The sequence below is a fragment of the Pelodiscus sinensis genome, chromosome 19 (genome assembly GCF_049634645.1).
Source record: "Pelodiscus sinensis isolate JC-2024 chromosome 19, ASM4963464v1, whole genome shotgun sequence".
NCBI lineage: Eukaryota > Metazoa > Chordata > Testudines > Trionychidae > Pelodiscus > Pelodiscus sinensis.
Genome location: NC_134729.1, coordinates 28,295,414 through 28,318,849, shown reverse-complemented (window position 1 = coordinate 28,318,849; position 23,436 = coordinate 28,295,414). Strand labels below are relative to the sequence as shown.

General features: G+C 63.1%; 1 protein-coding gene across 3 annotated transcripts in view; it reads right to left on the bottom strand.

The window, feature by feature from the left end:
* Positions 1–5,278: 5,278 nt before the first annotated feature.
* ATP8B3 (ATPase phospholipid transporting 8B3) overlaps positions 5,279–23,436 on the bottom strand; it is a 70,189-nt gene continuing 52,031 nt past the window's right edge. For all 3 annotated transcript variants that reach the window (XM_075903242.1, XM_075903241.1, XM_075903240.1), the window contains exons 15-28: positions 21,094–21,250; positions 19,151–19,339; positions 18,548–18,660; positions 17,776–17,940; positions 17,341–17,452; positions 16,932–17,007; positions 15,732–15,864; positions 14,960–15,224; positions 14,402–14,625; positions 12,258–12,341; positions 9,966–10,205; positions 9,269–9,407; positions 7,502–7,632; positions 5,279–6,237 (exon numbers count right to left, since the gene is read on the bottom strand). In XM_075903242.1, the coding sequence (XP_075759357.1) occupies positions 5,959–6,237; positions 7,502–7,632; positions 9,269–9,407; positions 9,966–10,205; positions 12,258–12,341; positions 14,402–14,625; positions 14,960–15,224; positions 15,732–15,864; positions 16,932–17,007; positions 17,341–17,452; positions 17,776–17,940; positions 18,548–18,660; positions 19,151–19,339; positions 21,094–21,250 (2,307 nt within the window). In that variant the 3' untranslated portion in view covers positions 5,279–5,958. The remainder of the gene's footprint in view (positions 6,238–7,501; positions 7,633–9,268; positions 9,408–9,965; positions 10,206–12,257; positions 12,342–14,401; positions 14,626–14,959; positions 15,225–15,731; positions 15,865–16,931; positions 17,008–17,340; positions 17,453–17,775; positions 17,941–18,547; positions 18,661–19,150; positions 19,340–21,093; positions 21,251–23,436) is intronic.

Here is a 23,436-nt window from a genome sequence, read left to right as displayed (position 1 = left end):
CAGCCATCGGAGCTGGCTAGAGAGGTTACAGGTTCGGTCCCTGCCTGGGACCCTTCCGGCAGCGTGGCCAATCCAAATGGGATCTTGCTGTGTCAGCTGGACACAGACAGGCCCTGCGAGGCTCTCTAGCATCCCATGTTAGTACCAGACCCTGGGCTATCAAGGGTCCAAATGGCGCCCCAAGTCCTGGCCAGGCCCCCAGTCTCAGAATGACCCAGCAAGTGCACAACAGGCACAGGAAGACCTCGGCCCTTGGGGCTGTTTGAATCAGGAACCACATTTATTTTATTGCCTTCAGCGATTTTCAGGGTTCCTGTTGCCTCTTCGCCCCCCCTCCCCTGCCCTCCGGCGAGCAGCAGCAAGCTCAGGGCTGGATCCCAGCTCTCGTGCCAGTATTTGGGTCCGGTCCGGCCGGGAAGGTTGGTTTCCAGTGCTGCCAAGCCAAGGGTGGAGCTGAGGTTTGTCCCAGCTACGGGGGCAGCTTTGGGTGCATTCACCCCCTGCCGCCCTGCGGCCCCAAGACCCCAGCGTCACTCTCGCCACAGGCACGCCCATTTCACAGCGCCCAAAGCGCCACCACACAGAGCCCGGCCAGGGCTGCATTATGACTTTCGTGGGCCCTAGGCACTATTGCCTTTGTGGGCCCCTTCCTCCATAAAAAATAATATTAAAAATTATTTTGCTATTCCTTTAAATACTTCAACATGTGTTTTTTCTGTTTTAGGAAAAATTTAATAGATTTTCGTGGGCCCTAAAAGTTTTGTTTTTTTCTGACGTGAGAAAAAAATTAAAACATTTTCTTCGACCCTAAAAGTTCATTTTTTTTCTTCTGATTTTCAAAGACATTAAAACATTTTCGTGGGCCCCTAAAAGTATCGTGGGCCCTCGGCCCTGTGCCTAATGGGGAAGTCGGCTCTGAGCCCGGCGCGCCTCGGCTGGGGCAGCCGGAGCCCAGCTCTTCGTTTGGAGCGAAATGCCTGCGCCACTTGCAGCGACGCAAAAGCCACTGCCGGGCAGACGAAGCCGCCGTCGCTCTCGCCCGCTCTCGCGGCTGCTCCACACAGCCGGGCGCGGCACCGCACTGGACTCCCAGGCCAGCCCCCCTGCGCTGGAGCCAGATGGAGGCAGGCAAGGCATCGCCCAAGGGTGCGCCTGGGCGGCTCTTCGGCTGGTGCTGGTCATTGCCCGCGCAATGCTCAGGGCTCTGCTTTCGCATCGACGCTCCTGTAAACTGGCCTGAATAATGGGCCTGGGAAGATGTTCCTAGGGCGCCAGCGGAGCTGGAGTTCGAAGACAAGGGTGTTGTGTATGTGTTTAACTCCCCCCCCACGCACACGCACACGCACACGCACACACACACGTATGCACACGCACACGCACACACGCGCACACGCACACACACACGCACACGCACACACACACGTACGCACACGCGCACGCGCACACCCGCACACACACACGCACACACACGTACGCACACACGTACGCACACGCGCACGCGCACGCACACACGCACACACGCACACACACACGCACGCACACGCGCACACGCACACACACGCACACACACACGCACACACACGTACGCACACACGTACGCACACGCGCACGCGCACGCACACACGCACACACGCACACACACACGCACACACACGCGCACACGCACACACCCGCACACACACACGCACACACACGTACGCACACACGTACGCACACGCGCACGCGCACGCACACACGCACACACGCACACACACACGCACGCACACGCGCACACGCACACGCACACACACGCACACCCCTTCGACTCTTTTTACCCCTGGGCAAAATTAACCTTCCATTGAATTGGGGTGGCCCCCCGGACTAGCCTGGTAACGAATACAGCTTCCCCCCATTCCTCTCACTGGCCCTAGACGGGGGGACCAGACTGAAGTTGCTGGCGCTAGAGAACGCTGCCCCTCACGGCAGCACATGGGCCAAGTGCCCCCCAAGGTCACACTGCAAGTCAGTAGCAGAACAAGGAATTAAACCTCGGCCCCCTACGTGCAGGGCTGGTGCTCTAACCACTGGGCAGGCCCCCCGCTCTAAGCCCAGCCTCCCCGGGCCCTGAGTCATGATGGGATGGGCCAAACCACCAAAAAGAAATAAGAAATTCCAAGGGCCGTGGGAAGGCCATGAGCCAGGCTGCCAGTGAGGCTAGGCAGGCCCTGACATGTGCCCCTGGGGCCACACGGACACCGTCCAGTAATCAGCAATTAGAGCCTGGGGTCATGGACACAAGGGCCTGTGCCCCCCTGCATGGCTGAGCCTCGCCACAAGGGGGGCGCTGGCGAACCCGGCTCTGGCCACTCACCACTGATGCCTTTAGGGATCTCACACATGCACCCTGCACACGAATCCTGCATGCACACACACACACGCACCCTGCACATGCACCCTGCATGCACAAGCGCACACGCACACGCACCCTGCACATGCACCCTGCATGCAAACATGCACACGCACCCTGCACACGCACCCTGCATGCACACACGCACACGCACCCTGCACACGCACCCTGCATGCACACACGCACACGCACCCTGCACATGCACCCTGCACATGCACCCTGCATGCACACACACACACGCACCCTGCACATGCACCCTGCATGCACAAGCGCACACGCACACGCACCCTGCACATGCACCCTGCATGCAAACATGCACACGCACCCTGCACACGCACCCTGCATGCACACACGCACACGCACCCTGCACATGCACCCTGCATGCACACACGCACACGCACCCTGCACACGCACCCTGCATGCACACACGCACACGCACCCTGCACATGCACCCTGTATGCACACACGCACCCTGCACACGCACCCTGCATGCACACACGCACACCGTGCACCAGCAGAGGGAGCCCCTGCACCCTGGTCACCGCCCTGTGAGAGGTGCACAAAAGGGGTGCCCAGGTTTGTCAGGGACAAGCACCCCCGTGGCTGAATTGGCCCTGGGGGGCAGGGTTTGGGAAAAGCTGGGGGGGGGGGGCAGATTCCCAGCCTGCTCCACCAGCAGGGGGCTGCAGAGCAAGACCCCCCCACACACACCCTGAGACGGGCTAGAGGAGCACCCCCCCCTCCCACCAGGCCTTCCTGCCAGCTTCATCTCTGGGCCCGTTCACACCAAGGGCAAGGACACCCCCGTCCCCGTCCCCCCACACCTGGCACTGCCAGGTCTCCTGACTCACCTGAGGCTTTGCCACCTCCCCTCCCTCTTCTCGCTGCCATGTCAAACAAATTGGCCCTGCCTAGCGCCCCGGCCAGCCGCCTCTCGAGCGGCGCTTATCAAAGCCTGGGATTTGTGTAAGGGCCGGTGCTGGGAGTGTGGGGCTTTGGAGAGGGGTCCTGGGTGCAGGCGGGGGGTTGCATTGATTCCTTTCTCCCGCACTGCTTTGCTAGGGCTGGGCGCTGAACACAGACAAGCCCTGCCCCAAACAGCTTCCGGTCAGTGGGGCTGCCAGTGAAACCATCACAACCCTGGCTCTGCCCCCCAAACTGACCCCAGCCCCCGGTGCTACCAGCCGTGAGTCACCCAGGGGATCGGCGGCCCAGAGGGGCCAAGTGACAGCCCCTCAGTAGGAAGTCAGTAGCAGAGCAGGGCATTGCACCTTGGCCCCCTTAAGACTGGGGCTAGTGCTCTAACCACTGGGCCAGCCTTCCCATCTAAGCTCACCCCCCCCCCCCCCCGCACGTGCAGGGTTGAGGAACCTAGGGACCCTGAAGACACCCAGGGAGGCGCCATGGTGGGCAGTAGCCGAGGAGGGACTAGCCATAGTCCCATGTATAGTGGGTGTGTTGCAGCTGGGTTCCTGCTGACTCAGAGGCAAACCCACTTGGTGTTGTCAGGACCCTGGGCTGGGACCTGGGTGGGGAGGGCCTGGCTTCCCCTACCCTAGCAGCTGCCTGCCACCCTCTTGACTCTAACCACTGGGCCCTGCTGCCGTGTGCATCAGGGCCACCCTGTTGATTTTAGTCCTTGGGAAGTAGAGGACAGCTCGAAGGAGGGGGTGCTCACCCTGCACGGGATGGGGACCCCCGCCCTGTCACTGACTCGCCAGAGGGGGGAGGTTGGGGTGTGGGTAGGAGATTCCCAGGGCTCGGGGGTCTCCTGCTCTCCATTCCCAACATGCAGCGATGCGCAGGTGGTACGGCCCGAAGGGCGCCGTGGGGCGATCCAGTGCGACCGCCCAGGGCCTTACAGTGCAGCCCGTCCCGCCACTGGGGGTTGGCTACAGCAGCTTCCAGAGGGGCAGCCAGACCAGATCTGGACCCCAAGAGCTGGTGACTCCCTTGGGAGCTGGCTCCTGGGGGTGCTCAGGGTACGGGAGGGGAGGACACACCAGCTGGGAGGGGCACAGGGCCTCCCCCTGTGACTCCGCTGCGCTCCCCTCCCACTTGCTTCTCTGTCCCCAGCCCATGTTGCCTGGACCCTACGCCTACAGCAGCCACAGGAGCTGCCCGTGTTCTACTCCTCACCCTGCTGGGGTTCTCCCCAGCCCTGTGCCGAGACGGGGCAGCCCGTGGAGGGGGGTGGGGCATGGGAGCAGAAGGCAGGCAGCCCCCCTGGCTGCCGTAGGGCCCCCCCAGCCTGTCCCTGTACACAGAGATGGGGCAGCCGGTGCAGGGGCTGGGGCTGGCCAGCAGGGAATCTTCCCAGTACACGGTACTAGCTAAAAACAACTTGCCGGCCCAGCGCACTGGGCTGCACCAGCCCCCTTGCACCACAGCTCCGGGGTCGATCACCCACCTGCATCCAGCCTGGGGCTGCACGTGGTACCGGTATTGGCTGGCGTGAGTGCCCAGCCCTGCGTGATGAGCGGCGCTTTTTTGCGGAAAAGCATCCGTGGCCAATCTAGACGCGCTTTTGCACAAAAAAGCCCCTGTCGCCATTTTCGCCATCGGGGCTTTTTTGCGCAAAACAAATCTGAGCTGACGACACTGGCCCTTTTGCGCAAAGGGGACTTTTGCCCGAACGGGAGCAGCATCGTATTTCCGCAAGAAGCCCGGATTTCAGACAGTGGGAAGTCAGTGCTTCTGCGGAAATTCAAGCGGCCAGTGTAGACAGCTGGCAAGTTTTTCTGGAAAAGCGACGGATTTTTCGGAAAACCTGCCAGTCTAGACACAGCCTGGATGTTTCATTCCCCCCAAGCCAGCACAGACCAGCGGTGGCCTTTGCCCCAGAGAGCCCATCGCGAGGCCCCAGGTGGCATTAAAAGCCAGACTCAGTGCTGTCATTGCACCGCTGCCCTTTATTCATGTAGCCCGCTGAATGTACCCGAACAGGCCAGGGCCACCCCCACGGCTTGCTCAGCTGCGGCGCTGGCTGCTCGCACAGTCTCAGCCGCCACAGACACAAGATCCCTATCCTCCTCCTCCAAAGACCCAGGCCTTGGTCTCCTACGGTCAGAAAGATTCCCTGGGAACAGTAGAGGGGCTATGACCCAAAGTTGGCACAACTCCAAGTCCCTCCAGGACAGGGCAGCGGCGCGCAGCGGCGCCCGCGCATTCGTTACAATGCAGGGGCTGCTAGAGGGGTCTCTGGGGCAGGAAGAGGCCATCAGCCTCTGGGTCCTCCTGGTAAGCCCGAAGTCTGAGCGCAGCGTAGGAAAGACGCAGCTGCTCAGAGCACGACTGGTCCTGGCTGGGCTCTTCCCCCTGCTCCTCCCTGACAGCAGCTGTGGATCAGACCCTGGATACAGCAGCAAGAGCCGCAGATCAGTCCCGCCGGCCAATAACACTGGTGGCCACTGGGCGTCCCTGGCACTCGGCGAAGGAGGCAGAAAATAGGAACCTGTTACTCTTAAAGGAGCCGTGCAGCGAGTTCGGTGCCCGGCTGGCTCTCCCGCTCCACAGGCTCCAGACCCAGCAGGCCGCCCAAGGCCCAAAGTCGCGTGACGCTGCCGATCCCGCTAATTGTCCTCCTTTAGGAAGATCCGTGGGCTTGAGGGGATGGTGGTGATGACGTCCTCCCGCGTGGTCAGCTGCAAGCTCTGGCTGCTGATGGCCCCCAGCGAGGGCCGGTTCCTAGAGCCCTTGATCCGCAGGCTGGCCCCCTTGGTGATGAGGTCGGCGTAGCCCTCCTTGTGGGAGAAGGCGTAGCTGGAGCGCCGCAGCAAGGAGCCCCGGCGGAAGTGCGTCTGCAGCTCCACCGTTTTCTCGGCCACCCGCGTGTCCCTGGCACGGACCTTCTGCAGGGAGAGAAGGGGGCGCACGGTCACGGTCACCCCGCGGCGGGGACAGAGAGAGGACTCGGGCGGGAAGGCGCCAGGCAGAGAGCTCTGAGGTCTGCCCCCGCCTCCCTGTCTGGCCTGGGAGGAGTTTCTGTGACTCTCTGGCCCGCGGGCCGGGCTGGTTTCCCGTGTGGCCTAGGGGATAGGGAGTGGGGAGGACAGGGGCGTGGGTTCGAGTCCCACCTCCCCTGGGGTCGGGTCGGGACAGGACGGGCGGCCCTAGAGCAGGCAGGATAAAGGGCCTCCCCGCGGGAAGGTAGGGGGGTGGGTTCCTGCGTGCCTAGAGGGGAGGGCGCTTGCCTGGGGAGGACAGGGTTGCGGGTTCTAAGTCCCGCCTCCTCCGGGGTCACGTTGGGACAGGCGGACCTGGGGTAGGCGGGGCCTACCTGGGGTAGGAAGCAGCCTCCTGCTAGCCTGGCTCAGACGGCAGCCGTGGGCATCGGCACAGCGGCTAGGCACGGGGGTGCTAGTCTGATGGGGAGCTTCGGGGAGGGGGCTGGCTCCCACCCTGGGCCTGTGCCGCTCCCAGGCATCTTCTTCTCCTTCCCCCCGGGCTGCCCCTGCTCCACAGCTCACCCCAGACGCTCTCCACAAGGCCACTTCCTGAGCCCAGAACCGGGGCCTGGAATGCCAGCCAGGGTCCCGGGGCAAATCCCTGCGGACCGGCATCAGTCTCTCTCCTCCTAGAGGCCAGCACAGCTGGAGGCGACGGCAGGGCCCCCCCCCCCCCCCCCCCGCTGGCAATGTCCCCTCCCAGTCCCGCCTTGTGCACGGAGCAAACGGCAGATTCCCCCTCCAAGCAACAACAGGATCTGGTTGCTGAGGCGCCCGCGTGATGCCACACAGGACAGCATCACACTGGCAGCAAAGAGAACGCAGGGCCCTTCGGCAGATGCCCCGGGACAAGCTCAGTCTCCCCTCCAGCGCCAAGGCTCCAGTTCCGGCCCGTACGTGACGCCACGGGGGAGCCTGGATCAATGCACCGGTCCCAGGGCAGCTTGCCGCATGAGGCCGGGTGGGTTGGCACATTTCTTCCTGGCCACCAATGCATCAGCGGGTGCGGATTGTCCTTAGCGCTCCCAGCCAACCCTTTCATGGACTCCGCCGCATGCAGGCTCCGGCCACGCCTGGCAAGCGGGTGAGAGCGGCCCCAGGCCTGGAGAACAAGGGAAGGGCCCTCCGAGCCGCGAGCCTCCCACCCCATCGCCTGGAGCCCACTCACCTCCCGAGCGGCCCCAGCGCTTGTGATGGCGCGGAGCAGGCGGACGGTGAGGGCGGGGAGCGTGTTCACCACCACGGAGAGCAGGACGATGCACAGGATGTACGGGTCGGTCAGGGCAACCCGGGAGGCATCTGTCAATAGGACACAGGCCAGGGTGAGTCTCCCGGGGCCCGGGAAAGCCCAGGATGGCTCTGTGTGCGCCCCGAGCCTGGTCCGGGGGACGGTGGCCGACACTTCAGCCTGCGGCAACAGCAGCTCTCCCCAGACAGCCCTGGGGTCCATGGGGAGGCAGCAGGAAAGGGGATCAGGGCTCTGGCCCAAGCTGTACAGGCGAGGGACCGACAGGCAAACCCATTCACAAACTGTGGGTGGACTGGTAACATTACATTTGCATCGTTGCATATTCATTATGCAAATAACAAATATGCAAATGAGATGTTATTAGGAGGGATGTAAGCAAAAGCCTAGAGGTTAATGCTATAGACGACATGCATTCCCCCTCCTCCCTTGCTGATAAAAGTTTTAGCAGGCTGGCCAGCAGCCCGGCTCAGTCCTGGCTCATGCTGGGTCTGGGACCTGCCCCCGCTGCAGCTCTGCATTAGGGCAGGCAGCCTGGCTCAGTTCCGGCTCGTGCCGGGTCCGGCAGCTCAGCCCCCCACCCTGGACAGGGGCTGCTGCCACCCTGCGCTGCTGCCTCTGTGTCAGGCGGCAGCGAGAGGCGACAGGCAGCTGGTCCATGAGGGGAGCTGGTTTATAAACTGTCTCCCCTCCAGACCGGCTCCCGGCTGGCACCCTGCGCTGCTGCCTCTGATACAGGGGCCCCTCGGGAGCGGGGCCAGAGCGCACTGGCTGCCGGCCCCGCTCCTGGGGCCTATCAAATAGTCGACTAACAGATAAGAATTCAGGAGGTTAATCGACTAGTCAATGAACTGATACTTAACATCCCTAGTTAACAGTCCTGGTCCCCAGAGCTGATGCAAGCAGCTGGCTTCAGCTCCAGCAGCCCCCCGACCCTTAAGGCTTAGAGCCCCCCCCACCAGGCACCCCAGTATCAGAGCCCCACTGCACCCAACCCTCCAATACCTCTCCCAGTGCCAGCCCCCAGTCCCCAATCTTAGCCCCATCACCAGGTGCCAGCCCCCAGCCTTCTCACTACTAGCCTCACCCCCCAGAACTCCCTAGTGCCAGCTCCTCACCCGGATGCCCCAGCGCCCCCCAGTGTCAGCTCCGCCCTGCCTGCCAACATGACCCCCTCACCTCACTTCCCTGCAGCTCCGGCTCTGGCCCCAGCTGCAGCCACCGGAGCAGCCACTGGCCGCCCGCCACGTGGCCTGCAGCTCCAGCCCTGGGGAAGGTAGGGCCAGGACTGCGTGGTGGCTGCCTTGCTGCCACCGTGGCCCCACAGCTGAGCAGCCACTGCTGAGGAGGTGGGCAGGCCTCAAATTCTTGGTGCGAGCCGCACACCTTAGAGGGAACCCGGCTGTGCTCCCCAGCGGAGTCCAGCTGGGGGCGCGGCCTGGCGGCGTGCGCAGCCCAGCAAGAGTTCATAGCCAGCACCGGTCCACGGACGGGCGGTTGGGACCCACTGGCTCTAAACACTCCCTACACCCCCAGGATGTGGGGGGGCCCAGCCCCAACTCCCTGCTTCTGGCCCTGCTGAGCCAGGGGGCAAAGGGGCAGGGCTCAGGAGAAATGGGGTGGGGGTGGGGAGAGTGAACGGCCCCAGACGGGAGCCCTTCCCCCATGGGATACTGGGGAAGTCCTCACCTGGAAAGCGGAAGTAGGACGGGGCTGCTCTGAAGACAAGGAAATTTTGGGTGAAAAAGGAGAAGAAGCAGAAGAAGAGGAAGCTGCCTGTGATGGTCAGGAAGGTCAGGACGGTCCAGAACTTAATGTCCATGACGATCTGTCCAGGAAGAAGCAGAACCCGCAGCCTGTCAGCCCCTCGACTCTGCAGCCAGCTCCGGGACTGAGCCCGGGAACCAACAGGCTCCACCGAGTGGGAACTGCCCTGGAACGAAGCGTCGGCTCCGGGTTCCTGCCAGCTCTAACCCCGAGCCTCATCGCTGGGCCCAGCTGCCAGGCAGCCTCCTCTTCCTCGCCCGCCCCAGCCCCTTCTCCGACTCGCGCCAGCCGCCCGCGAGAGCCCTGCCAAGCCGGCCCCCTTCGGACGGCTGCGCTTTCCGGCCTGCCCTCACCCATCCAGCCGCAGACGGTTCGCACAGGCCAGGCCCGCTTCAGCCCTCGTGTGCCCTGGGCTCTGGGGGAACAGCGCCTGTTTGGTCCCCTTGCGGCTAGGCCTGGAAACCTGGGCTGCTTCTTAGGCCAACAAGCTCACCAGCCGCCTGGGGGCCTACATCTGCTGCTCCTCAGGAGGGTGGAACAGACCCAGCTTGGCCACTTCTGCCCAGCTACCTCTGCCCTCCACCTTGCTCTGAGGTGGGGCAGGGGGCTCGGGGCTCACCTCCACAATGACAGACAGGAAGGCCGAGGTGGCCACGGTCACGGCAAAGGCCTGGTAGTCGTTGGTGGCCTTGCTGCTGACCTCGTCTCTGAAGGCCAGCAGGGCGATGAAGAAGCTCCCCAGGGAGGTGGCCGTGCCGTGGAGGAAGGTCAGGCAGAAGACCCGGTAGTTGAAGAGCTCGTTTCTCTGGCCCACTTTGTAGAGTTCGGGGACCTGCAGGCTCCTCTTGGCGCTCACATCCTGCCGAGCGGCGGGAAGAAAAGGAGATGGGGTCTCGGCGCACGCAGAAGGCCCCCTCCCCCCGTTACTGAAGCCACCCTGCTCGACCACGCCGTTCACCCGGCTGAGGAGCCCGGGGTGAGGAGGAGCCCAGCCACATGAAGGTGGAAGTGGAGGGGAGAAGATATTAGGGAGGAGCCGGGAGGTGGGGGGTGCACCATCCACCCACATGAGATTTTGGGGTGCATGTGCAGTCTCTGGGCGCAGAGTCTGGGTCCCAGCGCAGATGGAAAAGAACCATGCTGAGGGAGACAGGGGAGATGGGGTGCAGCCCCCCTCACACATGGGGTGGCGTGAGGCCTTAGGAGTGGGGAGAAGTTCAGAGGCATGGAAGTAATTTGCACAGTCCGGTCAAAGACACGTAAGAGAGACACAGCCAGGCCTGCAGGTGGACCGGCCCCTGCCTCAGCCTGGACGATGGGACTAGATGACCTCTCAAGGTCCCTTCCAGTCCAACGCTGCTGGGATTCGAAGTCCCACAGAGCAGCTTGGAGGAAAGGAAGATGGAAAAAACTGAGCCAGAGATGCTGCCCGGGGTGAGCCCTTCCTTGGAGGGTCCATAACCAGGCTGGCTGTGACCTCCTCCTAAGGGTTTGTGCCCTGCTTTGCTGCTCTCAGATGGATTCCCGGCAGACCTGAAAAGCATTTTTCAGAACAAGGAGGGGAGTTTCTGCCTGGCCTTTACTTTAAGAAATTTCTGCTTTTGCTGGAGGTCTCTTAGGATGATCCAGAATCAGGGAGGGGGAGTTTTCTTGGCCCCTACCTGAGGGAGCAGGGGGTGCTGAATCTTTATCATAAAGCACTTTCCTCTCAACAGCACGCTGGGTGTTTGAGTTAAATGCAGCATAAATCAAATGCAGTCCAGGTGTGAGTTTCAAACTCCCACTGACGTCAGTGGGAGTGGATTTAGGAGGGCTTTTGGCTAGCCTGCCTTCTGAGCACAATTCCCCTCCCTAATCAACTGGGCTTAGGTTTTCAGCTCTTGCCCTGACTGGGCCTGCTTTCTTCCCATGCATCTGTACAGCATCTCGGGAAAAACAGGGGAAGCAAAACCTGACATCAGAACACAGGGCCAGATTAATCTTTTATGGACCTTTGTGCCTGGACCATGGCCGCATCCTCCCACTCTGCCTGGGCTCCGCGCCGAGTCCCCCTCTCCACGGGGCCACTTCCCCGGAGGGGCCCCTCCCTCCCACTATTCACATGGGGGAGAGGTGGAGAGAAACAAATGGGGGAAGAGAGCGGAGAGGAGCCAGTGGTGGGCAGGGCCTTGGGGGAAAAGGCCAAGCAGTGGTGGGGCCAGGGAGCAGAGCGTGAGTCAGCCCCTTTTGCACGTAGACCCGGTGCCAGAACCCCGGGGCTGTGGGAACAGAACCACAAGCCGGAAAAACTCCTTAGGAAAAAGGAATCAACCCAAGAAACGTCGGTCTCGGTTTGCATGGCAGCGGAGGGCACTGAGCCAGTCTCAGCCGTGGGCTTTGCAGCTCCCCTTCAGCGTGGCCTAGTGCAGGCGTGGCGGTGACAAGTGTGTCCATTTAAAACCCAAGGAGCACCGCACTCAGCTATTCAAACAAGAGACAGCGAGCGCTGCCCCGGCACCTGTCTGCGAGGTGCCCTGGGGAACAACAGCCGAGTTCCCGGGAAAGGGAGATGAAGGGAATTGAACCCACGATTCCCCTGGTGGCTCCGGGACACTGACAAGGCCAGTCCCAGAGTGCACTGCAGCCGGGAGCAGAGCGGGTTCCCTGGGACACACATGTTGGGTCCGGAGAGGGGGAGCGGGTGCCAGCCCGTGTGAACGTCATGTCAGTGAACACAGTGAACTGTGGACACACGGAGGCCACATGCCCGCAGAGCTCGGCCCCAGCGACTCTACGTGCCACAGCTGAGCCGGCAGCTCCCCGCCTGCGCCACGCAGCAGCAAGCAGATACATCCACTGGTCGGGGGGACGCATCGAGGCTTCCTGCCCGCAGGCAGCATGCCACGAGGGGCAGCCACGCGGCACACGCTACCTGTTCCGTCAGTCCCATGGAGAGCACGGGGTAGGCGGTGTAGAAGACGTTGTAGAGGGCCAGGAACCAGGGCTCATACAGAGGCTAACGGGGGAGAAGGGAGAAGACAATGAGCACGAACCCAGGGGGAGCAGCACATCGCTGCTCTGAGAGGACAGCAAGAGGGACCGAAGCCGAATCCCACAGGCCCCCAAGCAGAGGGACCTAAAAGAGTTTGATCCAGAGCCCACTGAATCCCAGCCCCAACGGACTCCAGATCAAACCCAAAGCGCCTGGGATCCTGCAAGTTGGGCACTAGCTTTCGACACGTTACTCCCCCACAAACCCGACCTGCGTGGTCTAGTGTAGACCCGGCCTAGGCAATTTATCCAGCCACCCTGGCAGGTGGGAAGTTTTTTCCTAATGTCCAAGCTAACCCTCCCTTGCTGCAGTTTGAGCCCCTTGCTTCTCGGCCTGTCCTCAGAGGCCCAGGAGAATAAGTTTCCTCCCTGCTCCTTGTGACACCCGTTTAGATCGGGGTGGGGAACCCATGGCCTGCAAGACAGAGCCAGCTCACAGCTTGCCTGGATCCGGCCTGCAAGGCTCGGCCTCCCCCTGCACTCCAGGCACACGACCCCCACGCATGACTGGATCGCCAGCCCCGCGCTGCAGGGGGGAGCCCTGACCCTCATGGGTCGCACGGGGCAGACTGGGGCTGAGTCCGGCCTGCGGACTCTGCCCGGCAGGGAGGAAGTGGCTCCGTGAGCTCTCTTGCCCCCCTCCCCCCCAGCTGGGGAAATGGCAGCGCAGGGAACCTCTCGTCTGGCGGCTTGTCACACACTGCACCGATTGGCTAGAATCGCCACCAATGGGAGCAGCGTGGGGCACGGAGCCACATGTGTCCCCAGGGAGCAGCGCAGGTAAGCGCCCCTCCATCACCCTCAGGAACTCCTTGTCCCGCCTACTCCCTACACCCCCAGCCTGTTCCTGCGCCCTACCTTCTACCCAGACCTCCCACCCTGCTCCTGCACCCTCCCTCCTGCACACCAAACGCCCCATTTTTGGCCCAACCCCAGAGCCTAGGGAGTCCCCCAAAATCTACTAGCCATGGGCCCTCAGAAGAATTAATCTGGCCCGGGGGAAACCCTGAACCTCAGTCCTGCTTCCCCACCTCTTGGGGCTGGAGCACGAAGGGAGTGAAACGTCTCAGCCAGGGACCACATCGGTGAGGCCTGGGAGCGTCTTTTGGTTCTCACTTTTGTGCGGCCCACAACGGATTTTTCTGTGGGTCAGTTCCCCCCACCCAAGAAAGGTCCCCCCCCCTGCTTTGGAGACTGGAAAGCTGCTAGCAAGCCCCCTCTCAGTCTTTTCGTTTCCAAATGAAACAAATCTGGTTCTTTCAGCCCTCCCTCCGAGGCCACGTTTTCTAGGCCTTTCCTCATTCTTGTTGCTCTTCTCTGGAGCGTCTCCAATTTCTCCACATCTTCCCGGAAATGTGGCGCCCAGGACTGGACAAAAGACTCCACATTTCTCGGAGCTACTGCCAGACCCTCATCAGGCCTCACTGCATCCACCCGAGGGGAGTATTCGGCATGACCCAAAGCACTAGACACTTAGCTCAAGGTTTACACCCAACCTGAGGGCCCTGGAAGGAGCCTGATGTCCAGAGGGCGGGTTCCCAGGCTGGGTGCCATGCTGAAAAGCAAGACCTTCTGCAGTATCCCAGCTTGGGTCTCGCAAACCTCCGCCTGAGCTTCCTGGTGGGCAATTCTGCGGCGGATGGTGGACGCCGCAGCAAACTCCAGGCCTGGGCACAAACGGGCCCACGTTTCTGAGCCCACGTGGGATGAATTCAGGGAGGGTTCCGGCCCTTCCCCAAGGAGCTGATGGATTTTCCCCTGCTGAGCTGTAGTCCCCTGGTACCTCTGCTGGAAGCTCAGCCAACTGCCTTCCGTCTACCTCCCGCCCCCGCCCCCAGCGTGTCCGGGGTATCAAAGCCCCAGAAAGGGGCACCTCACCGGGACAGAGACAACGGACACGTGTCCAGCCCCCAGCCCCCATCCCTCCCTGCTCCGGGGGCTGGCTGCAGGGGCAAAGGGCAGGAGGGAAAGGGTGGGTGCCGTGCCCGCCCACCCCGAGCCCCGCAGGGAGGGATACAGCCTGACCTGGGCCGTGAAGCCGCTGTAGAAGGCGAACCAGATCTGCACCATCATGCCGGCGAAGGTCTTGTAGAAGAAGTAGCGGAGGAACTTGCAGATGCGCAGGTAGGACCAGCGGCCGTGGACAAAGAGCAGCCGCTGCAGGTAGCAGAACTGGGCCAGGGCGTAGTTGCTACACTGGACTGCCTGCCTGCCCTCCTGCCCGCTGATGCCAACCCCAATGTCAGCAGCTGGGGAGAAAGAGAGGGGCAGGGCTGAAGGGGAAACACTACACATGGTGGGCCCAGGGGGACCTACTCCCGGGGGGGAGCTTGGGCCCAACTGGCCACGAAAGGGGCAGGCCAGTGCCACGTGGAGCAGCCAGGGATTCATCCTGTGGCTAGAACACACCAGCAAAGTGGCCAGCCACTAGAGGAAAACAGCCTACTACTGCTGCCAGACCCTCCCCGGCCGGAGTGACAGTGGCCTGTGGCCAAGGTACAGACGGCTGCAGGGTGATGGCAGGGGCGGGAGGGTGGGGAGGTGACTCATGGGAGGGGCACACAGGGCTCCCTAAGCCCTCACTCTTGATCATGTTCACGTCGTTGGCGCCGTCCCCGATGGCCAGCGTGATGGCTTTCCGGTGCCTCTTCACCAGCTGCACGATGAGGGCTTTCTGCTTGGGCGTGACCCGGCAGCAGATCACGGCCTGGCAGCTGGTGGCCAGGTCCACGAAGGCCTTCTCCACCAAGCTCTCTGCCGCCGGCTGCATCCTGGCCTTGCAGCAGGCCCGCCGGGCCCAGAAACCTTCCTCCGTCTTCACCTTCTCCCCCGTGCCCAGGACTCGCTCCTGAGGACAGAGCAGAGACACAAGCCATGCCAGCCTTGGGCCTGAGCCGAACCCCCCTCGGCTGGTGGAGGGGGGATGAGTATGGGGTTACGGCTAAGGAGCGAGAGGCACTTCCCTGCCTCGGTTTCCCCCTTTAAGTAAGAGTTGCCCAGCACTTACAAAGCGAAAGGGTGAGATTTTCCAAAGCGCCCCAGGGATTTAGCAGCATGGGGCCTGGCGACCTCCACAGGGATCTCTGCTTCTAAACCCCTTGGGCACTTGGCAAATTCTTTCCCCGTTCCCCAAACGTTTTGAGAGCCTCAGAACGAAGGCGCAATGGGCTGCCCAGTGGGCAAAGCCACCGCCAGCTTCTCCTGTACATGTCCCTTCCGGACCCTCTCTCCCAGGCTGCCACGGTCCGAGGCCGGCACCGCGACTCAGCTGCCGTGTTGGGCGTCCGAGGGGGCTGCGCTGCAGGGCCCGGTGGGATCACGCGGGAAGGGGAGGCAGCAGCGAAGCGTCACCTACCAGGAAGTCCCCGGTGACGACCAAGGCCATCTTCCCTTGGCGCAGGCCGCTTGGCTGCTGCTGCACCGGGCACAGGGGCTCCCCGCTGCTGCCCAGGTTGTTGTTGCTCACCCAATAGGCTTCCAGCATCTCACTGTGCGAGAAAGGGGCCGGGACGCAATGGAACGGGGGGTCAAAGCCAAGGCCGGCCAGGGGACATCCTGGAGAGGGTGGGCAGCCCTGGGCATCGGCTGCCAAACCTCCAGCCGGCACCGGAGCTGGAGGTGAAGGTTCCAGCTCAGACAGAGCTAGCCAGGGACCCAGGAGCTGCAGGGGATGGGCTGGTCCTTGGCTGGCGAGCCCACGCCCGCCGCTGCAGTAGCCTTGTGCTGCCCCGCACAGCTCCCCGAACTGGGCCGGCACCTTCCCGCGCCAGGCCGGGCGTCGCTGCTTCAAATCCCCGCCCCAGCGCGAGGTACGTGATCCCCCGGGGGCAGGCAAGTGACGGCTGCAGTTCCTGGTGGGCACGTTGCCCCGCATCTCCAGAAACAGCCCCCTGGCTGCCACGCAGCCCTGCCCTGAACGGGCCATGGGAACGGACGTGCCAGCCCTGGGGGAGGGGCGATTGGGGGCTGTCTGGAGACCCGGGGCTGCTTGTCCTCATCATTGTCTGCATGGAAATCTCCAGATTTAGTCTCCAGAGGGGCTGTGGGTCGGGAGTGAGGGGCACCGGCAGAGCAGGGGGGAGGAAGGGGGGGACCCAGGGCCGGGCGAGCAGGGGGCTGTGGGTCGGGAGTGAGGGGCACCGGCAGAGCAGGGGGGAGGAAGGGGGGGACCCAGGGCCGGGCGAGCAGGGGGCTGTGGGTCGGGAGTGAGGGGCACCGGCAGAGCAGGGGGGCGGAAGGGGGGACCCAGGGCCGGGCGAGCAGGGGGCTGCGGGTCGGGAGTGAGGGGCACCGGCAGAGCAGGGGGGTAGGGGGCGGGACCGGGGCTGCACCAGCAAGGCCGAGGTTGCAGACACCCTGGCATGGCTCTGAGGGCGGCTGGCTCCCTCCCCGCTGGCTCCCTCCCCGCTGGCTCCCCTCCCCCCTGGCTCCCCTCCCCCCTGGCTCCCTCCCCGCTGGCTCCCTCCCCCCTGGCTCCCCTCCCCCCTGGCTCCCCTCCCCCCTGGCTCCCCTCCCCGCTGGCTCCCTCCCGGTCGCTCAGGCAGGACCCGCTCACCAGATCTCCCTCTCCTCCAGGATCTGCATGTCGTCGGTGAGCAAGTGGCAGGCGAAGCCGATGTTCACCGCTGTCTCTGCAACGCACAAATCACCAGGCGGCTGCTACATGGGGGGCCGGCAGCCAAGGAGGCCCCAGCCGTGCAGCTGCCAGAGCTCCCCCGGCAGGGGCAGCAGCAGCTTCGGTTCCAGTCCTGCCCTTGCTGGGGGACCTAGGGCAGGTTGCGTCCCCTGCCTCAGTTTCCCCCTCTGCAAAAGGAGAGAGGCCCATGGCACGGGCTGGCGGTGTTGCCCCCGGACGAGACCAGCAGAGCAGAAGAACCTCAGCCGGGGGCCCTTCGAGGGGGGGATCCGCCCCCCGCAAGGACAGAGGGGGCCAGGCTGGCTCGGAGGCCCCACACGGCCCGTACCTTGTTTATCTCCAGTCAGCACCCACACTTTAATGTTCCCCTGTTTGAGCAGCTGGATGGTCTCCGGGACCCCGTCTTGCAGCTTATCCTCAATGGCCGTGGCGCCCAGGAGCTGGAGAAAGAGGAAGGCCGGAGGGTTTGGAGCCAGCTGGGGCAGGAGGCGCAGGGGACCCAGGGTCCCGGATGGGGCCTGAGTCCTGGTCTACCCGCCCCCAGGAGAGGAGCTGGAGGATTCTCAGCCCAGTGCCGGGGGCAGAGCCCACGCCACACCCACCAGCCAGGACACTGGCCCCCTGTGGCCCTGCACCGAGCAGGGGAGGCCTTTGCACCCAAGCTCTGTGCTGGCCCCATCAACACTCAGGGAGGCTCACTGGCCCTAGACCCTGCCTCCCGCCTCCCTCCAGGGCTTCCCTGCCCCGGCGAGCCCCCTCTCACCTGGAGATCCTGCTCTATCTCCTCATACACCTTGTCCAGCTCTTGGGCGCGGTTCTCCAACAGGACGCTGGCCTCATGGTGCTTCTTGCACCACTCGGCGTAGTCCTCCTCCGCCACCTCCTTGCACGCCAGGCACAAGGTGCGCAGGGTCTCCTCGGCGAAGCTCTGTGGGGACACAGTGCACAGGCGAGTCACCCGGCGGCTGGATCCACGCCCAGCCGGCCCCACCGCCACGCTCCAGGGGAAGGGCTGATGCCTCCAGCCGGCCAGGCAGCTGCAGCCGGGGGCGTCTCCTGACCCCCGGCCAACCGTCCCAAGCCAGGCCCGGGAAATCGTCAGGCTAGCCCCAAACCACGAGGTTTGAAGAAAGAACCCAGCAGCTCTGGCTTCTCTTTCGGCTGCCGGCAGGCCTCCTTTGCAGCCTTTCCTCCCCAGCCCCGCAGAGGGGGACCCTCAGCCAGGCCCATGACTCCGGAAACCACCAGAGCCCTCGCGAGCGGCCGGCCAGCAGGGCCGGTGACGCTGCTGCCAGTTTCGGGGTGACCACCCCAGTGACTCCCTAATGTGGGTGCACTGGCAGGGCCAGGATCCAGCCCCGGGGAGGCAGGAAGAAACCAGCAGAGGCTGCCAGGGGCCCTTGTATTACGGCGGGGACGAGCCGCTAGGCTGAATCAAATTCCACGGAGATTTGGGGCCCGCCCGGGGCGTGGGCAGCGGGAGGACGCCGCATGCCCCAGAGAAAGAGCCCTCCCGGGGCTGGCCTGGCACTCACATCCAGCGCCAGCTGGGTGAAAGCCCGGGCCGGCTCGTCTTCACACAGCCTCTCCAGGATCACCACGTCGGCCCCCTTCGTGTACAGCCGGATCTTCCCCTCGGGGTCTCTCACTGCGGGAAAGGAGCCTGCTTAGCCCCGGGCCACTCCAAGTGTCGGCCCCCCGCCCCCCGCCCCCCGCCGTGCCAAGGGAGCCGTGGGGGGCAGGGCAACGCACGGGGCTCGGGAGACTTGGCAGCGAGCAGAAGGCACCGCCCTGCCTTTTCCTCCATTGGCAACGCAGCGACAGTGTCCCCGATAAACCCTGGCGGGGCAGGGGCAGGATCAGGCCTCAGGGACACCCCTCCCCTTTGATTCCTGCCAATCTCCTCCAGTGGGGCAGCCCCTTGCTGGGCCAGCTCACGCCCCTCCCCCATCCTCACGGGCCAGGCCCGAGGAGGCCACAGTGAAGGGAGACGCTCAGGGCTGGTCCTTGGTGGGCCGGCACCTTTTGCCCCTCCCCCACTGCACGGCCTGGAAAGCGCCGTTCCCGCTCGGGGGTCTCTGAGGGCGGCAGCCACCTGCGGTGAGAAGCAAGTACCCAGCCCCGGCCGGCCGGCTCACCCAGGACCGACATCCTCTTGCGGACGCTGTTGAAGTCCAGCATGGCCAGCATGCCGTACGTCCGCTCCGTGCCCAGCTCGCTCAGCGTGATGGTGTCCTGCGTCCGGGACAGGAAGACGTAGCCGAGGTTCCTGGCTGCCGTCACCAAGGCCTCTTCGTCCGGCGAAGCCGCCTGGTAAACCAGCTGGCCTTGGAAAGGAATGGGACGAGAGAGAGACACTTGCGCCCGGCCCCCAGCCAGACGCTGGCCTGGCCGCCGGGCCACAGGGCCCCAAAGCTCCACGCGAACTGCTCATCCCCCCGGCGCCGGCGCCTGCCGCCCTCGGCAAGGCAGGGTCGCTGTGTGGGGCTGCAGCGCTTCCCACGGCCTCCCCGGCCCCCTTATTCCCTGGCTCGGCTCTTTTAAGTGAGCCAGTCCCCTGGCTCCCCCGCACAGACAAGCAGCGCTCCCCATGGCGGGCACTGTGCCGCCCCCCGTCAAAGTGCCGCCCCTGCTGCTCGGAGAAGTGCCCCTGCCCCGCAGGCCCTCGGCCCTGCCCACGGCCAGCACTGGGCCGGTGCGTCTGCACCCCTAGTGTGGAACTGGCCTGCCCCAGCGCCACCCCGGCCCACACGTGACCTGCCCCAGCGCCGCTGCCTGGCACTGACGTCACCTTCCCCAGCACCACCCCAGCCCAGATGTGACCTGCCCCAGCGCCGCTGCCTGGCACTGACGTCACCTGCCCCAGCACCACCCCAGCCCAGATGTGACCTGCCCCAGCACCACCATCCGGCCCAGATGTGACCTGCCCCAGCACCACCATCTGGCCCAGACGTGACCTGCCCCAGCACCAACCCAGCCCAGATGTGACCTGCCCCAGCACCACCATCTGGCCCAGACGTGACCTGCCCCAGCACCACCCCAGCCCAGATGTGACCTGCCCCAGTACCACCATCTGGCCCAGACGTGACCTGCCCCAGCACCACCATCTGGCCCAGATGTGACCTGCCCCAGCACCAACCCAGCCCAGATGTGACCTGCCCCAGCACCACCATCTGGCCCAGATGTGACCTGCCCCAGCACCACCCCAGCCCAGACGTGACCTGCCCCAGCACCACCATCCGGCCCAGACGTGACCTGCCCCAGCACCACCATCCGGCCCAGATGTGACCTGCCCCAGCACCACCATCCGGCCCAGACGTGACCTGCCCCAGCGCCAATGCCTGGCACAGACATCACCTGCCCCAGCATCACCGCCTGGCACTGACATGACTTGCCCCAATGCCACCACCCGGCACTGACGTGATCTGCCCCAGTGCTACCTGTGGCCCAGACGTGACCTGCCCCAGCACCACCCCCTACTGTTAACGTGCCTTGCACCCCAAGCTCCGGTTGTCCCCTGCAGGGCAGCCTTGGGGGCAAGGGAACAATCTTCCCGGGTTGGGTTTCCTGCGGTTTTGCTAAAAAGGGGGCTGGTTGGTTCTTTCCAAGCCACAGGTGCCTCCATCCAGGGGAAGCCCCAGACGCGCCCCGCACTGCGTGTGTGTGGGATCAGTGCGCAGGGAGCGCCGGCTCCAACCGATTCCTTCTGAGCTGAAAATCCCAGCGGGGCTCGGCCTCTACTCAGTGTGTGGGGCCGGGGGAGGGGGGGGGTGATCAGAGGAACGTGGGCAAAGCCCACCCATTGTCCTGGCCTGGGTCCCAGAGTTTCCACTCCGCCCATTAGTGCCAGCTGCTCCCCCCTCCCCAACCGCCCCTCATTCTGCACAGGGCAAAAGGCCCCGCGAGGCCCTGCTCCAGCCTATGGGCTCTCGACCGCAGCCCAGGCTCATCGTTACATGCTCCGGCCTCCGGCTTCGGACGTGGCTGCTGGGCGCGGCGAGGTCCAGGCAAATGGACAGGCCCCTGCCAGAGTGGAGCCCCGCAGACACCCCCCCCCGCCGCCGCCGCACTCCCCACTCACTCTCCTTCTCCTCCACCATGACGGTGTGGCAGAGGGCCAGCAGCCGCAGGAACTCCCTGGTCACCGGGTCGTCGTTGCGCAGGACAGCCTCCAGGAGCGAGGGGTCGTGGAACTCCGCCTTGCTGTCCGCGTACGGGTTCCAGCTCAGCCCGGCCGCCTGCAAGAGGGGTGGGTCGGGATGTTAATGGGAGCAAAGGCAAACAGCCAGACCAACCCGGCTCAGCCCCCAGGAGCACCATTCCCTGGAAGGGAACATCTAAGGCCCGTCTACATGGGGAGCTGGGGGTGGGATTCCCGCCCAAGGAGACACACCCGTGCTAGACCGGAGGGCAGCGCTAGCCGCAGGACAGGCCAGCCACACCCAGCCTGTGGTCTCCGACGGGGACGTACTCTGGTTTTGCTTCCCGCCCCCGGCCAAAGTGCAGACAGGCCCTAAACTGGTTCTGTCTCCCCTAGTGCCCTGTCTCCTACTCTCCATTTCCCCTCTAGTGGGCCAAACGGCCCAGGATCTCAGCCTCTCTCCAGGAGCTGTTTATAACACATTCAAACATAGGAATAGAGATGTAGCCGTGTTAGTACAAGATACTAATCAGGTGGTTCCTTAATTTCTTGGATAGTGTGTAGCAGAGTCTCTCACTGTAGTCAGCACAGTATGTTAATCTTAATGGGTTGCTCACTTTCAGTCCTTTGGGTACGATGTACTTGGATAAATGCAAAAAGATGAACATCGTACCCAAAGGACTGAAAGTGAACAACCCATTAAGATCAACATACTGTGCTGACTACAGTGAGAGACTCTGCTGCACACTATCCAAGAAATTAAGGAACCACCTGATTAATATTCAAACATGATTAAAAGATGGCTTTGGTAACTGGCTAATCAAGCTTCCTAGAGCCCAGCCAAGCATTAGTTTGCTTATTAGGTCTGTCAAGGGATTAAAAAATGTAACTGCGATCAATCACACGATTCATTGCGTGCACCTCCCCTTTGAAACGCTGCCGCTGAGTTTCAACGGGGAAGCGCTTCATGGAGCCCGGGATCAGCTGGAGTCCCCAGCTGACCCCGGGCTCCATGCAGCGCTGCTCCTTTGAAACACCAGAGCAGCACTTCAAAGGGACAGCGCAGCATCAACACCTGCAATTAACGCGTTAAAAAATAATCCTGGACTGCGTTAATCGCAAGTGTAAACGCATGTCAATTGACAGCCCTGCTTATAACTGTGGCTTATAACCATCTGCAACATGCCTTGACGTCTAGTGATCGCTTATTGACCCTTTAGCAACCACTCGTAAACGGAGCCTTACTGCAGCATGTGACGGCAGGCACCACGACGTTGGTATGAGAAGATATTGACGTCCATGGGCCGGATTTTCCATTGAAAATTGGCCCCTGGTGTCGCCATTCAGCCCTGGGCACAGTGGCTGCGAAATGCTGCCATTCCGAGCTGGGACAACTTCCGAGGCTTTAGCGCCGGTGTAAACGACTGTAGTAGGTACAGGGGAGGGAGGACTGGGCCCCAAATCTGCTACCCCTTCCCTAGCGCGCTGCTCCCCACGAATACCAACCCATCTGGAACCATCACAAGCCCTGACGGAGCAGGTGTTTGGAGACAGTTCTTGTCCTGATCAACACGGGGCTAGGAGCATCCTCAGAGCTGGCCTGGGAGAGGCAGGCCCAGCTTCCTTCTGGTCCCTGGAAGCCGACAATGGCTCAGGTGGTTACTGTGCTAAACACCAGGCATCGGAGGCGCTGGCTGCCAGGCTGGCTGCTATGCAGGGGAGTCTCCGCTCTGCCACATATAACTGCTGCATACCCGGAGCCATAGACGTGCACAGAGTGGAAGGCCCCACACTCGGACTCCTGGGGTCTCACATCTGGTGTACACGCAGAATTTGCACCAGCTTGACTAAAGAGATGCCGTCAAATCAGGGCAGGGGTGGGGGTGGCCACACTCCAGCGACTGAAGCCGCCTTATGGAGCGCGCCCAATCTCCCTCCGGTTTAAAGCAGCGGCGGCACGTCCGCACACTACGTTGGGTCCGCTGAGCTAATCTGGAGCAACATCAGACCTGGAACTCCCGGCAAGTCTGCACAGAGACCGGGCCTCGCTCTCCTCCCCCGTCGGCCCGAGGCCAGTGCCGCTCTGCTGATTTCAGCAGAGTCACTCTGGATTTACACCCGCACAAGTGAGATCGGAATCAGACCTCTTGAGCCTGATGTTCCACTGTCCTGTAAATGACAGCACAGGGGGCAGAGCCAGGGAAAGCCAGGCCGATCTCGCTTTCAGTGGTAAAGTCAGAGTCCTGTAACTCCAAGAGCCTAGAATGGGGCACCTCCCGCCCA